Source organism: Rhinopithecus bieti, unplaced genomic scaffold (assembly GCF_001698545.2).
Source record: "Rhinopithecus bieti isolate Rb0 unplaced genomic scaffold, ASM169854v2 scaffold_31548, whole genome shotgun sequence".
In the NCBI taxonomy this organism is placed as follows: Eukaryota; Metazoa; Chordata; class Mammalia; order Primates; family Cercopithecidae; genus Rhinopithecus; species Rhinopithecus bieti.
In genome coordinates, this window is record NW_016814470.1 from 4,122,664 (window position 1) to 4,140,231 (window position 17,568).

General features: G+C 38.7%; 1 protein-coding gene across 5 annotated transcripts in view; it reads right to left on the reverse strand.

Annotated features, from left to right (window-relative positions):
* The window catches only part of IQCH (IQ motif containing H), a 255,954-nt gene that overhangs the window by 82,574 nt on the left and 155,812 nt on the right, over positions 1-17,568 (reverse strand). For 3 of the 5 annotated variants that reach the window (XM_017851107.1, XM_017851105.1, XM_017851104.1), the window contains exons 14-15: positions 11,975-12,247; positions 7,273-7,464 (exon numbers count right to left, since the gene is read on the reverse strand). In XM_017851107.1, the coding sequence (XP_017706596.1) occupies positions 7,273-7,464; positions 11,975-12,247 (465 nt within the window). The remainder of the gene's footprint in view (positions 1-7,272; positions 7,465-11,974; positions 12,248-17,568) is intronic. The other 2 variants (XM_017851106.1, XM_017851108.1) reach the window with 1 other exon arrangement.

Below are 17,568 nucleotides of genomic sequence, written 5' to 3' on the forward strand. Positions count from 1 at the left end.
CAGAATAGTCTCTACTTTGTCAAGCCTCTTTATTCAACTCATAGAAAGTTCAAATAAATTGAACGGTTTTATATTTCTAAATGAGAAGAAAGCAGGCTGCTATGAAGACTTATTCTTTCCAAGGCACTGTCTGGGTAAAGCATAGGCTGGGAACAACTGGATCAACCAACATTCTGTATCTTCAACAGCCACAACCCCATATAATGATGGCTAATGGACATAGACAGCAATACCTTGGAAGCCTACCAGAGACTAAAGAACCTTCTAAATCACCAAAGAAGGATTAAGTTGTATGTACTTACTTATTCAATGTTACCTGTATTTTGTTGTAAGACAATTTTATGGTAATAATAATAACAATAATAATAGGTAGCATTTCTTAAAGTCTTATTATGTGCTAAGCACGCTGCTCGCCAATTCACAGAATTTTCTCATTTACTTGTCACCACTTCCCCATGAGACAGGTACTAATCTCTCTTTACAGATAGAGAAAGGGAGACTTGGAGAGCTGAAGTAATTTGCCTATGGTTATCCCCCAGGAAGCATGAGAGTCCAACCTAGGTGTCCCTGGCTATGGTACCCCAGGAAGTCAAACTACCTCTTAGCTACCCTGAATGACTAGCCTGTTCCATCACTCATTCTGCTTAAAAGGCAGTTTACTGTGTCAACCTGGAATAGGAGACTAAAAAAATTCAAACAAAAACAAAATATTTGGTTGCTTATTTTTTTAAAAACAGGGTGTTTCTGCTTTTAGAGATAGGAGTCTTGTTCTGTCACCCAGGCTGGAGAGTGGTGGTGCAGTCATGGCTCATTGCAGCCTCAAACTCCTGGGCTTGAGTGATCCTCTTTCTTCAGGCTCCTAAGTAGCTGGAACTACAGGCACACAGCTAATTTTTAAATTTTTTGTAGAGATAGGGTCTTACTATATTGCCCAGGCTGGTCTTGAACTCTTGGCCTCAAGCCAACTCCTACCTCGACCTTCCAAAGTGTTGGGATTACAAAATATTACAGGAGTGACTGACTGCACTGGGCTAAAAACCAGGGTTTTAAATGCTTACGATATTTTTAATGCTACATCTGATTGTGAAGGTGGGCTACTCCAAGCTTTTTGGGAATTTACAGGCTCACTAAAATGATCACGATAGTGTATTAAATTGAGAAAGGCATTGAAAATCTGTCATTCCCATGAACAATCAAAGGGTGATGTCTAAAATTCTCTCTCATCACCCGTGCACATAAGCAGGTATGTGAGGCGGTTGGGTTGCAAGAGCTGAATCTAGAAACTCCCAGGCAGGGCTCCTCCTCTCCAGCTCCGAGGTGTGTGTATTGATGGCCCCCTACACCTCCCAGTTTGCCAGCTCTTCTGTTATCTAGGAAAGGGAAGAAATTTGAGAGCAGTGACCTCTGTGTTCCAGGAATATTTGTGTTTCCCACAAATCTCTGGAAAGCAGAAAACTTGCCACAAGGGCAGCACACGGTATGAGTCACAAAGGCAAGGACCTGCGGGAGAACACTTCTCCAGGACTTTCAAATAAGAACGTCTTTCCTAAATGTACTTGGCTCAGTGTGGCAAATGCACTGGGCTAGCAGCAGTCAGATGTGGGTTAAAAGCAAGGCACAATCATTTATTAGCTATAAATTTGGGCAAGTCACTTCTTAAGAATAAGTTTCTTCATCTGTAAACAGAATAGTAATACCTTCCTTATACCTTAAATTGGTGTGGAAGTAAATGAGTAAAAACCTCAGGGTTTTTCTGAGTTTAAATGAGACAATTCAGGTAATGTGCTTAGCACAATACCTGGTACCCAGTAGGTACTCTGCAGTATTTATTTATGATGATGATGATGATGATGATGACGACAACAAAGAAATACAAGGAAATGTCAACACCTTAACAGTGTATTCATAGATCTACAAAATGTTTAATTTCAGTGTTCTGGCAACCACTAAATACATAAAGATAATCTAAGAAGTCAAGATTTTAGCACATAAAATAAATATAAAACAAGTGAACAATAATCATTTATATGTAGTTTCATGACTAGAAAAAAAGAATAACCTAGATTTTTTTCTTAACCTAGAAAATCTAGATTAAAATATATAAAATCTTTTGCTTTTGATATCAAACACAAATAATAAGGACATGAGAAAAGAATATCCCTTGCTAGTAATCAAATAATAGCAATGAGAAGCTGGATTTTAGATCTAAAATAAAAGTGCAAATAGTTCATAATATCCCTGATGGTAAGGTTGTGATAAAACTAGTAGGATTATTCTCTGCTAGGTGCTTTGGAAATTGGTACTATCTTCTTAGGAATATGGCAATATGTAACAAAAGCCATAAAACATTCTACTCCTGGGTCCTTCTCCTAGGGAAGTAACTCAACAGAAGCAAAAGAGGTATATACAAAACCAAATATAAAACAAACAAATCTTTCCTCCCTCCTTCCTCCCCCCGCCAAAAAATGAAAGCTGGAAACAGCCTAAATTTCCAACTTAGTTGAATTGTTTAATATATTAGAGTTCATCAATATGAGAGAATATCATGCACCTATTAATTGTGAAGACTATGTATAAACATGGAGAATATTTAAGATCTGATGTTTAACTAGCATATACACTATTATTGTAGCTATGAGAAAGATACACTGCATATTTAGAAATCCATACATAACAATGAAAACAACTATGTTTGGGGAAATGATTATGTCCTTATTTGGTTAAATATTTTAAAATCTTGTTATATTTAAACTTTTCTAAAATGATGTGATTACAAGCAGTGGCTCTTTGGGATCACCTAATAAATACCTACTAAATTCTACACGGGACAACGAGCTCTGCCATCCTGCAATGGCTCCTATGACCTAGTTCCAGGGCCATTCTGAATGGACAGAGGTCTTCACAATGGAGGTGGAGATGCAGAGAGTTCTATGCCATGAAATGGTTAATGATTCTCTTTTGTAATTGTATTTTCTGTTTGTGCCTTAGTTCTCAAAGGAGGCAAAACAACTGTAGTTTATTCTACCTTTTCTAGGCATAGTTCTTCTCTTACCTTTGTGATCCCTAAATTAATATCAAATGTCTAATTAGTTTTTTTCCTCCATTGGTGATCCTCAAATTAATATCAAATGTCAAACAAAGTAAACCAAAGTACAAATAAAGGTAAAACTGCTCTTGCAAAGGGCTAAAATAGCAATGTTTACTAGAAGCATTCAAGAGCCAGTTCAATTTCCTTTTCTCATTAAGTGGTAAAATAGTAATGCCAAGACCACATCCCAGAATCTCCAGGGTAACAGAGGCCCAACGAAGGGCTGCACAGAGAAACTTGAAAGTGAACTGGCTTAGTTCTCTACACACAGAAATTGTTCTACAAAGATCTCTTGCAAAGCAGTGTCACCAATAGCATCACTGCCACTAAGCCAATGACCCAGGAATTGAGGAAAGGAAAACACCCATAAAGAAAAAAACAGAAAAAAGCCACAAGGACTGGTACCCACAGTAAATGTCTGCCTGGGTCTCCCTAGACTGTCTTAGGTGAGTTTACCCAGGAATGTTTCTCTCCTACATGTTTGCCTTCCTTTGTTTAAGCCTTTATTCCTCCTAAATGAAAATAAATACCCCGACTGGGGAACGGGGAGTTTGGAGTGTGTGCAAGAGTGTGGATTCATTAAAACTTAACGAGCAGAGTACTTAAGTGAATGAGTTCACTGGAACTTGTTGGGGAAGTAGGTTTTGTTAGCTGGTAGGATGAAGAGAATAGGCTTGGTACCAAGTCACCAAGAAAAAATGATAGAGTTGTGTTCTGTTTCCATTTTGGCCATCATGTAACGTTCTGCTTTTCCTAAAATCACCTACATGTCTCTACTGATTTTTTTTTTAACGGTGACTACAACTTTTCAGCATCTGCTGACTTCAGGACTATTTTAATTCTCAACTATAACCAGCCAGATAACTCTGGTTCCAAATTACATAGTGAAAAAAGAGATGACTCTTTTTTTTTGAGACACTGTCTCACTCTGTTGCCTAGGCTGGAGTGCAGTGGCGTGATCTCGGCTCACTGCAACCTCCGTCTCCCGGGTTCAAGCAATTCTCCTGCCTCAGCCTCCTGAGTAGCTGGGACTACAGGTGTGCACCACCACCACCGACTAATTTTTTTTGTATTTTTAGTAGAGACGTTTCACTATGTTGGCCAGGCTGGCCTCGAACTCCTGACCTCAGGTGATCCATCCGTCTTGGCCTCCCAGAGTGCTAGGATTACAGGCATGAGCCACCACGCCTAGCCAGATGATCTTTTCTTTTTTTTTTTTTCTTTTTTTTTTTTGAGACAGAGTCTTGCTCTGTCGCCCAGGCTGGAGTGCAGTGGCGCCATCTTGGCTCACTGCAAGCTGCACCTCCCAGGTTCACGCCATTCTCCTGCCTCAGCCTCCCAAGTAGCGGGGACTACAGGCACCTGCCACCACGACTGGCTAATTTTTTTGTATTTTTTCAGTAGGGATGGAGTTTCACCATGTTAGCCAGGATTCCTGACCTCATGATCCACCCGCCTCTGGCTCCCAAAGTGCTGGGATTACAGGCTTGAGCCACCGCGCCCGGCCCCGCTGATCTTTATACTAGACACTTGAGTCTACACTGAATCCTGTCTACATCTAAAACCAATATCTGCATAAGATGAAAGAGAATCTCAAGAGTTCAAACTTCCATAAACAGCACTGTTTTTAATCTGTTGCCTACAACATACCAATGAGAAAAATCATGGTATCGTATCATAAACTGCTATGCAAATGATGCTATTTGTAAGTATTAACATAATTTAGTGCTTACAGTCATATTCTCATTTCTAATAATTCTCCCAGAATGGAGTCTTTCTCTGGACTCTTAGCCTGCAGGATAGTCTTTCATCAAGAAGCTGAAATTTTTAATAACCTGCCAGCATATGTTTTGTATGTGCCAGGCTAGGCTTGATGACACAACATCTTCATTATCAAAAGAAACAGGTCTACAAACTGTAATAGGACATTAAAACATGCCTATGCTCGTAAAGTAATGCTTTGATGTCTAAATGTGCACCATTACGATGGTCTTCTGGAACAAAGGAGAATTCTAATCCTAAATTCTCAATAGCTACACTCAATGAAGGCTCCAGCCCACCTCCACTCCGAATATGATTTCACTTTGAAGGCAAAAGAATGTCAATAGGCTCCTACAAAAAAAAAAAGAGGCACCTTTTCAGAACTACTTTATTTTATTTTGGCTTCAGATCATGGCTAAGCACTGGCTTCAGACTGTAAAGAGATTTCCAAATAATTATATTTTCTTGTTAAGTTTTAAAAAATGATTTAGATAGATTATAATTATTCAAGAGCTTTCCATTTAATAACATTAACAACAGTGCCAAATGTATTTGGTGCCAATTAAAATGCTACGGTTTAAAATAACTAAAATTTAAATAATGCACAGTGAGGCTTCTAAACACAATGCAGACAAATGTCAGTATTTTAAATATTTTTTAAAGTCAAACATTTCAAATTTATCATAGTCTAATGTCAACAGAATTCCTTAAAAATTATTGGTTTGAAATACTGAAGCCAACACATACTTTGCACATTAACATTTCAATGTTTTAAATAAAAAAGCCATATTTTATGGTTTCATCTTAACAATGTTGCTTTAAAAAAAAAACCTATACAACATGAAATAAAATCTAGTTCAAAGAGAATATAAGGGAAATCTCTATGGGCCTCAAAATTAAATACATTTTCTTTGTTTTATATTTATCTAGAAGAGTAATTCATTTTAGTATCCTTTAAATAATATGTAAAAAGCTGGCCATGACAGGTACTGCATTTAGTCCATTTACTGATAGAAGGGAGAAACGAAGCCCAGAATAGATCATGGGGAAACCAGTCACATTTGTCAAAGGGAACTCTCTCTCCTGACTGTTCTCTAGATTTATTCATCACTCCACTTTCCAAGAATAATGTGGTTCCCTCCAGTGTGCCCCTCCCTCTCTATCACTTGTGTCTTGATTCATATAGTTCCGTAGTGGGATGCGCAAAGCAGACGCAAATCACTTTGCACAGCCCACTGCTATGTATGCTGGTAGGGAAGGAACCAGTTAAGGGAATTTGCGTTGAGATTTTCCTAATCAGTTATGCTTCAACCAATAGGTCAGCCAAAACAGAGATTTGGGATTAAGAGAAGTCAGGCAAGTCTGGGGATTTCTGTATGCATAGCAAGATAGTTTTAGAATGGCAGGTTTAATTTATATATTAAACCATATAAAATTACTTTAATTAAGCAAATTTGGAATGGACTAAAAGGTTGTACGATTCATCCCTTCACAAATGTGCATGCAAAAAATCTATACACGTCCATTCATGCTAAGGCTTCTTACCTACAGCTCAGCTTTTGCTGGGAGATTTTCTGGCTGTAATCTACTATTTTCTCAGCATCTCACAGGGATCAGCAGTTACATAAATTTCCTTGAATTGTCTTCAAAAACATATGACTGCTGACAGAATACTATTATACATTCGCTTCCAGGTGACAACTATTCACTAATAGAATTTCTATCTCGTAATAAAATACAGCTAGCTTAATAACAACAGTTGTTAGAAGCACATGATCAAGAACCACTTAGGGCAAATTATAAGATTTGTAATGTTACCTGAATGTGATAAAAAATTACTTCCTAATTATCATAATCAATTTCAAGATGTGAATGAGGACTTTTAGGGCCCAGAGAAGAAACACTGAAAATAACCCAAACTGTGGCTCATACTTGTAATCCCAGCACTTTGGGAGGCTGAGATAGGCATATTGTTTGAGCTCAGGAGTTCGAGACCAGCCTGAGCAACATGAGGCGACCCTCCCTGTCTCAATAAAAAAAAAAGAAAAAAAAAATAGAAAAAATTAGCCAGGCATGGTGGCGCATGCCTGTAGTCCCCTCTACTCAGAAGGCTGAGGTGGAAGGATCGCTTGAGCCAGGGAGGCAGAGGTTACAGTGAGCCCTGATTTTACCACTGCACTCCAGCCTGGGCAACAAAGTGAGGCCCCATCTCAAAAAAAAGAAAAAAAAGAAAAAAAAAAGAAAAGAACTCAGTCAATCCCCATTCATTGTGTATATAAGGAAAAAGGTCCCAAGAAAGGCACTGCTGGCAGGTGACAGAGCTAAGTAGAGAGGAAAGTACTTTCATCTCTTAGCTGAACTTTTTGATTCATCCCCTAACTGTTCGCAGACACTGCGGCTTTAAGTCACCATTGAATACTCACTTGTGCCCATTTCTTTCTCCAGTCCTCAAGGCCATATCTGCTTCTCTCCTTTAGCACCCATTTGTAGCACTTTAGGTAGGAAGGAATATCACAAAATGCAGTCCCATTTCCTCGGAACTCAGAGTCCATTTTAAAGAGCCAGCGCTGTATCTGCAGGTGATCAGTTATCAGCTGACTCAGCTGCTCTATCATCTGTGGGGCCGAAGACACAGCTACATTTAATACAGTTCATTTCCTGGGATTCCTTTTTATTGTATTAGTTGCTGTACTTCTCATGTGTCTTTACTTCTAATGGTCAGTTCATTTGGTTATCTTCTAGTTATTAAGACAGATTAAAGAAGTTTAAAGTGATATAAATATGATGTGAAGAAACCATTAACCAATGAGACCAAAGACATGTTTAAAAGCACAGTCTTATTTATGAGAAATTCTGAAATTATCATTTTGCTGGCTTTTGAAGGCAAAAGAAACAATCCCTGAATACCTGTAATTGAATCTTGACATTGTTTTCTTTCTTTTTCGGAGAATTATGCATTTACTTATTGATTCCTCAAATGATGTTTTAATTGTTTCAAGACTATAAAGAGTTATAGTCTTGAAAACTTTAACTGTTTGGGGATTTGTTGAGCTTTTCACTGCTATAAACTATAAAACATTTAATTTTTTCCTCATTAATGTACAAGAAATACATTTGTTTGGCTGGCCAATTGGCCGAGTTTAGTATATGTGTGATATAAACAAGTATATTATACAAGAAGACAGATAAAGGTGATAAAACATTTGTGAAAGCAACCTTCCTACTTGACATTTTATTTGAAACATTTCCTCAAGAACTGGGCTCAAACACATGGGAGTTTAAGGGACAGAAAAGTACTCCAAGCTCAAGTATCAGAATAATGATGATGATGATCTCTAAGATAACTGAACTCTCAGTAGGAAACAGGCCTTTGGCTCATCTCAGTTCTGTGCATGAATTTTCTCATTTAATACAATAATCTATGAGGTGGACTGAATTATTAGTTTTCTTTTATATGTAAATAAACTGAGGTTCCGCTCATTTAAATAACTTGCCCACAATCACACAGCACTGAGTAGCAGAGTAGGAATTCCATTCAAGTTGCTTTGACTCCAAAACCTATGCTCATGCCCTCTTCACTCTGCTGCCTATCCCAACCCACAGAGAGGTGGAGAAGGGTGAAGTGGAAAAAGAAGTCAGAAGAGGAGCAATAGAAGCCATTTTCCTTACAGTCAATAAGCCATTTGGGGTGAGTTTGAATCAGATAAAAGTCTATAGCAAGATGACTTAATTATAAGTAATACTCTCCTGGCAGAGCCTGGGAGAAAAATACCTCATTAGATTACAAAACGATTTATCTGTCTTGTCTTCCTATCAGACTTTCCAGCCTATACTTCCCAGAAAGCAACAAAATTCTGTCTCGCGAGCCCTCCCATGCCGTGCTTGGCTATGGTTTTCTGTACAGAAGGACTCTGTGAGACTCTTATCCTCTTTTTTGATCAGTTCTCTTTGCCCACAATTTTTTTTTTTTTAACTAAAGAGTGTGAAAGGACTCATGGTTTACAGTTCTGTTGAGGTTTGGAGCTATCAGATTAAAGTTATTTTGATTAAAGTCCTGATCTGTTCTTCTGGGTTGTATCTGTCCAGCAAATCTTCCTGGGGATACTATACTACATGGCAGTATGGAAGAGACAGCAAAATGGCCGTACTTGGGTTCTCTGGAAACCTCATACAAGTATGGGGTATTCAGTGAGGGTGAAAATTAAAATTATCTTAGCTCCCTAATTATCAAGTAGTTCGTATTGATAATTTGGGTGTTTAAATGACAGAACTCTGGTCTACAAACCATATGGTGATGAGCACAGCCTAGGAAGGTTTTTAAAATGTGCCTTCAAAGTTGTTTCCTTATTTCTCTAATGTGTTGAGAACATAGATTTTACATTTAATCATATTTTGCTGTATTATGATCACGCTTTGCAGAAGTAGAAATGGTCTTTGGCCTGTTAACATCAGATAAAATTCTTTTGCTAGTGTTAGTAAAGGTGTTCTGGCATAGATTTTTTAAAAATTGCATATTTAGATATATTATATATTTGGAGGTTTCAACTACTAACAGAATTATTATCTATTTCTTCCAAATCCTATTATTTGTTGCTTCTGAGAATCCTATAAATGGGCATCTGTTGATGGATCCCCTACAGTAATGAAAAGGATCAATAGTATTGTAAAGACTGCACCACTGGAAAGAATTATGTGCTATCTTTAAGTGAAAATTGAACAGTGCTTTAAAATAGCATCGCCATTTTTGATTATTTAACCAAAGCTGTCAATATTTCCCATGGAACATGTTCCAGAAAGAGAACTTTTACAGTTACTTTATGGATCAAAACAGGAAATGCGCACTGTGTTCATGCTAGATTTAAACAAATTAATCCTAAACAAAACAACTTTATGCTATTTCTAAATATTTATCATTTTTCTGTTTCAGTCTATCTGTTCAAAAGATGTAATAAGTTTTTTTTAGCTGTGATTCGTTTTATCCTGGTAAAGAGCAGAAAAATAATTACTGCTAAAGTCCAACTGAAAGTCAGAAATACTTAATAACCTAAGTTAAAATAATTGCAGCTTTCTTTCACCAGCTTTAAGTTTATGATGCATATCAGTAAAAAGTCAGTGTTATTGATTCATCCCCATCTGTAGATTCAAAATGCTGACATGCTCAAATAGATTAGGTAGGGTAGTCACTACCTGGAAAAATCTCAGTGGAGTATTTTAATTCTTGATGACCTCAGATGTATGTTTTCCAAACAAGTAGAGTAGAACTCAAGTGAAATATTGGTTTATTGTTATACAATTTGCACATACCATAGGTCAAATGACATCTCTCAAATCTGATATGTCTCTAAGGAGGTTTTTAGTCATACTTCTGAATACTAGCACTAGAGGGAGATTTTACTGCATTAAATGTGCCTGCATCTTTAACTATAATCAACATATGCAGTTCTGAAATATTTCATAGCAAAGATTGCCTGAGATTTCCTCAGTGAAGATGAAGGCAAGACTCAGTATAAATATTGCATATACATGTTAAAGTTTTGAAGGTTGTTTAATGTATAGTGCATGTGTGCAATAGTATCATTTAAAAATGTATTTCGCTTGTAATAAGTGTAACAACCAGATAGATATTCTGCTGGGAAGCAGAGTCTAGCAATCTGCCTTGTTATCTTCAAATTCCAGTGGTGGTTAATGACAATGGAAGTGATATAACAGCGCAGGGGGAGCCTCTCTATTCCACTCCTGCTAAAATTGCCTGCGACTTTCCTAGGTTGAGATACCGTTAAGAGAAACCTCCTTCATGAGCCCATGAAAATTGCCCAAGAATACTCTAGCAAGAGTGAAATACTTGTGGGCAATTTAATAAGCTAATAGTATCTTCAAACTAATCTCTGCAAAGTATGACTTGTTGAAAGGCTAGATTTTTGAGCTCAGTGGCTGTGAGGTGCAGAGCATCATGACCAGGCAACTGAGAGTAGGAGGGGATCCCTAAATATCGTCCCTCACAAACTGACTCATTGTGCATGGTTCTCTGATTTCCCAAGAAGTGGGTAGGGGGGATAATTTGTGATTAGCTCAGAGTAATGGTCAAGAGGTGTACTGAAACAGAGGTTAGGAAATGTTAACAGCCATTTGTCTTTTAATTTTCTCTATTATGAAAAACAGATGGCAGTTAAATGGAAGAACACCTGCCAGGGCTAACTCAAAGAGAAAATATTTCTAGTGGCTAATACATTTCTCCTAATGTTTTAGGCCCTGACTATCTGCTGGAAGAATGCATAGCCACACACTTGGTCCAAGGCAAAACCAAAAACAGATAGTTTTATTCCTGGAGATGTCTTACTTCCCCAGTTTTATTCCTGGAGCTGCCTTACTTCCCCTTTCTGAGATCTTTCCCCTCCTCCCTTTAGATCCTTCCTGAAGAGCGAAGGAAGTCTGCAGCCCTCTGCTCACAGGCCCTCTGCAATCTGACCCAGTGGGGAGGATCACTCACTGGAGTCTTCTAAACCCACTGCTTTTAGCGAAAACTGACTCTCCTATTTCTTAGGATCCTATTTAATGACTGGCTGATATGATGATGAATTAATCCATGTTAAAGCATTAAATATTGATAGCAGATCAGTCCAAATGATATATACATTTTAACAGTGCTTATTCCAAATGAGTAAAGGATTTGGAAATTCCAGCAATTTCTGCAAGACTAACAGGAAAATACTTTAAAACACAAAGTTCTAAAGTAGATTCCCTCAGGCTGGGCGTAGTTCTTCACACTGGTAATCCCAGCACTTTGGAAGGCTGAGGTGGGCAGATCACTAGAGGTCAGGAGTTCGAGACCAGCCTGGTCAACATGGTGAAACCCCATCTCTACTAAAAATACAAAAATTAGCCAGAAATAACTGAACCCAGGAGGTGGAGGTTGCAGTGAGCCAAGATCACACCACTGCACTCTAGCCTGGATGACAGAGCGAGACTCCATCTCAAAAATAAATAAAGTAGATTCCCTCAAATCAACTCAACTATTCCACCTATCCTTCATTGGGTAGAGCTGGCTCCAGAAGACTTGGAAGTTGTCCAAGATGAAGAGGATGTTTCAAATATTTGAACAGAGCTTCACTTGTCCACCCCACATACCTGTTGCTGACTATAAATGTCATATATTCCAGGAGGAACTGCCACATTGGCACTGTCAAAGACACGTTTACCTCCAGATTTGGTACTATAAAGATGAGCTAGTTCAGGCTCAGAGCCCAGGATGGGTATGTCTAACATATCAGCCACAGCTAAATCATCTCTGTGGAGGAGCCCGCTGACGATGTAGGCCTCTGTTCCTCGGATGAGATTTTTTATTCTTTTGATTGCCTTGGGACTGTACATCAGGTGAGTGGCCAGGCACATATGATGCTTCTGGGGGAAGATCATATTATTCTTGTTAAAAAGTGTTCTTTTTCTAGTCCATACACCTAATTTATAATGTTGCACATAATAAATACATTATTAATAGCAGGCTGGGTTATGACCTATCCTGTTGTTTAGCAGTTTAAATTGATAAAAGCTGTTGGGGTGAGGTTCCATAATCGCTCACATCTTTAGTGTGTTGGAAATAGGCTCACTGGGAATAGAACTAATTACTACACATCTGTATTTATTTGATCCACGTGGAATTATCCTTCTGTCAGAAGGAAAAGAGGCTGGCGGCCTTTGGGTAATAGTGATTCATCTCTGCAACACTTCTGGCATGGTTTAACACTAACGTGTCTGGAAAATCAATACAAAAAATGAAGAAAAAAGCCCCATAGCATCCTTTACTATATAGATTCCTACTCTGGCAACTGTTTAAATGCTTGAGTAGAAAAAAGGCACTTGACCTGACACCCTCCTTCCAAAATTCTACCACTAAATCTGCTTCAGATAACATGCACTTTTATAATGATTATCATGGTTCTAGGCAATAACTCTGGAAACGATTCACAAATAGAAAATAATTGAAAATTTCAGCAAGACTCAAATTCATTTTCAGTGAAAACTCTTTTGTTTTATTTTTGACTAGTTAGACCCAGTTCAGCAATACATGTGACTGTCTTATTCAATTAAATAAATAATTCTAGCTAGTCGATGGGGGGCAGAGGAAACAGCTAGATGGTCAGCATACACCAAAACTAACACAACCATGTTTCTGCTTTCGAGAGGTGGGGACACAAATAACAGTTAACACATAACTGAGATGGTGCAGAGAAGGGCTGTAAGGATCTGCCGAGTTCTCAAGAGGCATGCTGGTGGGGAGAGCTGGAAAGGTAAATACACATTCTCCATGTGCCTCCGTTTCCTCATCTGTAAAATGAGTGCAATAATAGTATCTACCTCATAAGGATGCTGTAAGGATTAAATGAGATAATGTATGTAAAATACTTATAACAGTGCCTTGGATACAATAAAGACTTAATGAATGTTAGCTGGTACTATTATTATGAAAGAGGTTGGGGTTGAGGTGAATTCTGAAGGATGGGTGAGATTTTATCAGGTGAAGATGGGCATGGGAAAGACATTACCTAAGGATAGAATAAAATAATCCAAGACTGTTTTCCTCCCTCTAGAGAAGAGGGCAGCATGGCACACAGGAAAGTGATGGGGCTTTAAAGTGAAACAGGTCTGGCTTTGAATCCAGCTCGATCACTTATAAGCTCCATTAATGTAGGCAAGTAACTTAGACCCCTGAGCCTGTTTCTTCACTTGTTAAATAAGAATAAAAATTACCCATTTGTTGGGGTTGCTCTAAGGCTTTTAAAATAAGATCACAAATGTAAAATTCCTAGTATGATACACAGCATTGATACTCAACAAATGGTAATAATTATTATTATAGAGAAAACCCTCTTAAAAATAAAGTCAGGTTAGGCGCCGTGGCTCCCACCTGTAATCCCAGTCCTTTGGGAGGCCATGGCGGGCAGATCACTTGAGCCCAGGACTTTGAGACCAGCCTGGGCAATGTGGCAAAACCCCCTATCTACAAAAAAATTAGCCAGGTGGTACACACCTGTGGTCCCAGCTACTCAAAGGCTGAGGCAGGAGAATCGCTTGAGCCAGGGAGGTCAAGGCTGCAGTGAACCAAGATCATGCCACTGCACTCCAGCCTGGGTGACACAGTAAGACCCTGTCTCAAAAAAATAAAAAATAAAGTCATTAAAATGTTATACAATTAATATAATGTAAAAGTGCCAGAGTCTCAAGGGAGTTGAAGGGATTTTTATAGACTAGCATCTACTACCCCAATTCTAGTGAAAAATTGTCTACTTACTGCAGCATAAAAACATGGAGAAATGCTAAGTGATTGTTTCAAGGAATATCAGATGCACCAGTTTGCAGATTGTCAGAGAGTATAATTCCTGAGTATGGGAGAAAGAGAACCGGACTGGGGAGAACACCTGCATTTCAGTCCTGAATTTGTGACTTGCTAGGTGATTTAGAAAACTCAACCTTTCTGAGTCTCAGTTTCTCATATTCAAATGAGGGGTTGGATGAGAAGTCCCTAGGGTCCTTCCAGCTCTGAAATAACTTTCCCTTTAAAACAAGAGCTCTTTTGGACTTACTGCTTAATGGGTACAGAGTTTCTTCTTGGGATGATCAAAAGTTCTGAAATTGATAGTGGCAATGGTTGTACAACAATGTGAATGTACTTAATGCCACCAAACTGTACTTAAAAATGGTTAAAATGGTAAATTTTGTGTTATATATAATTTACCACAATTTTAAAAGGCAAAAAACAGAGCTCCTCTGAGACGAGGATTTACATGATTTCCCCATTGGGCCCTTCCTCCAGATTAGGTGTTCTATTCCAAGTTCCTTAGATCTACGCAATATGCCTTTTCTACTGTAATTTTAAATCCTTTTTTTTTTTTTTGTGGAAGCAGGGACAGAGTCTTACTCTGTCACCCAGGCTGGAGTGCAGTGGTGCAAACACGGCTCCCTGCAGCCTCGACCTCCCAGGCTCAAGCAATCCTCCTATCTTAGCCCCTCAAGCAGCTGGGACTATAGGCACGTGCCACCATGCCCAGCTAATGTTTGTATTTTTTGTAGAGACCAAGTTATGTCATGTTGCCTGACATGGCAGGCTAGGTCACAAACTCCTGAGCTCAAGCGATCCACCTGCCTTGGCCTCCCAAAATGCTGAGATTACAGGTGTGAGCCACTGCACCTGGCCTTAAATCCATTGAAAAAACATACTTCTGAGAATGCAATTCTAGGAAACCCAATGTTCCATTTGACAATGGCCAGTGATAACACCTGGCAGGTTTGTGTTTTCCATCTGGTTAGTCACTGTCTTTCTTCCTTGTTTATTTCACTATTTTCTTTTTCCCGTAAATTATTCCAATGAAGACATGTAAAAAAATTGAACTGAATAGGTGACTTGAGTTACGATGTCTGTGGTGAGCTTTTCAGGGCACCCAGAAGAGGATTCCAAGGCAGCAATCTTTTCATGGTAAGTTCACAAGATCAAAGCCTTTGACGTGATCTCTCGTTTGATTCATATGACACTGAATCAATTAGCTATCCCTATTTTGGAGATGGGGAAATTGAGCCTCAAGTGATTTGCTCAAAGTCACACAGCTAGTAAACAGCAGAAGGAGGATTCAAACCCCGTTAACACAGTTGACATGCCACTGCTGCCACAAGTTCCTTATTTTATCGAGTGAGTAGTAAAGACCTGGTGGGTTTTTGAGATGTGAAGGAGGATGGCAGACGCAGCAATAGAACCTAATGTTAACATTCTGAGCACATTTCCAGCCAGGATGGAGTTCCGTCTCCTCTAGGTTTGCTTGTTTCTATTGGCAAGTACTCTACCTGACTCAGTATTATAGTCATCTGCGGGCATGCCCTAGACTCCAGGCAAGATGCTGCCACAGTATTGTGTTCTATATGTGTTTAATACAGATTTAAATGTGAATGAGTGATGGCAAAGGATGTATCACTAATCACAGGTCTTGTGTGACCATTTGGAGAACATCAGTATCATCAGATCCAGGCAGTGGATTGACACAGATGACAAAATCTAAAATGTTTCTAGTTCCATTGAATTATGGCTACATTTAATTTATCACCACTGATTTTTTTTTTGACTTGAGATAAAAGGTAGTTGTTTAGGATGTCTTCATAAACACTGAAATGTCTAAAAATAGACATAAAGACTTTTATAAAGAGCACATTTTACCATTACAAATTCAAGAATCATATGGTAACTTGGAGAGATGTACAAACAGATTTTTGGCATGCTTTAAAAAATCTCATAGCCATCCGTTTAAATGAAAATCAGCACTGATACAATTTCTCAAACCCATTAAAAACAAATAAAGCAATCCCCAAACATGAACAATAACTGATTTGAAAGTAAGAATTTAATTTTGCATTTTAAAAGTTGATTGCTTATGAGTAATTACTCAAATAATTTAAACTTGAGCTATGAGGAGAACTATTAAGTACTTAAAACCTTGCCTGTTTGTTTCTACTCACAAAGATGTAAACCAATACTATGTGCATCTGTGAGTGCCTGTCTCCTGCTTAGAAGCCAAATAGTGGACTAGCAAGGGTACAGTTCTCAGGTAATAGGATGATAGAGTTGAAGATGACTCTGAAATGATCTAATCCAGGATCTCATTTTATAGATGAGGATCAGAGGACCAGAGAGGTAAGGGGGCTTGCCCAAGGCCCCAGGTCATCCAGGAGCAAGGCAGTCATTCCAACTCATGATACTGCCCTGGGGTAGAGAGATTTTGGTTCACACTCTGGCCTTACTAGTAACCTTGGATTAGAAAGGGAGTATTGGTTTCCTCAGCCATAAAGGGAGATGGCTAAAAAGAGCTATCTTTCCATCTTGATGCATTATTCTGAGAATCAAATGAGAAACTGGGCTGGGCACAGTGGCTCACGCCTGTAACCCCAGCACTATGGGAGGCCGAGGCAGGCGGATCACTTGAGGTCAGGAGTTTAAGACCAGCCTGGCCAACATAGTGAAACCCTGTCTCTACTAAAAATACAAAAATTAGCTGTGAGTGGTAGCACATGCCTGTAATCCCAGCTATTCAGGAGGCTGAGGCAGGAGAATTACTTGAACCTGGGAGGTGGAGGTTGCAGTTACCTGAGATTGCACCACTGCATTCCAGCCCGGGTGACAGAGTGAGACTCTGCTGTCTCAAAAAAAAAAGAAAAAAAAAAAAAAGAAAAGAAAAAAGAAAGAAAGAAAAGAAAAGAAACTGTATGCTAAGAATCTGAAAAATGTTAGTTTTCTCACTTTTTTTTCTCCCCAATCTAGTGACCCTTCCCCATTCTATGCTTCTTTAATGTATATGGGCATTTCAGATGTGCAGAAACTCCTTAGTAACAGCTAGCAGCCATTAGATCAATTTTCTGGCTGGAGAAAATCAGGAATTTAACTATACACTAATGGTAGTTCTTTTTCTTCCTTGCACCCTAATGTCCATAGTAACTATGTCAGTGAGGCCAAGCAATAACTAGGAAGCATCAAAGAAATTCTTACATTGGTGGAGGATATTGGAAGGTTCCCAAGAATGTACATAAGTGGCAGTGATTTGCCACTTGTCCTTTCTTTTGCTTCCCCAGCCCCTGTCCTTGCTTTCCTCTCTCACAGCCAAAAGTGCCAATGAAACAAAACTGAGCAGAGGGTTTTTAAAGGAATACTGAGGCATCCAGTTATGAAAAAATAAAATGTTCATTTT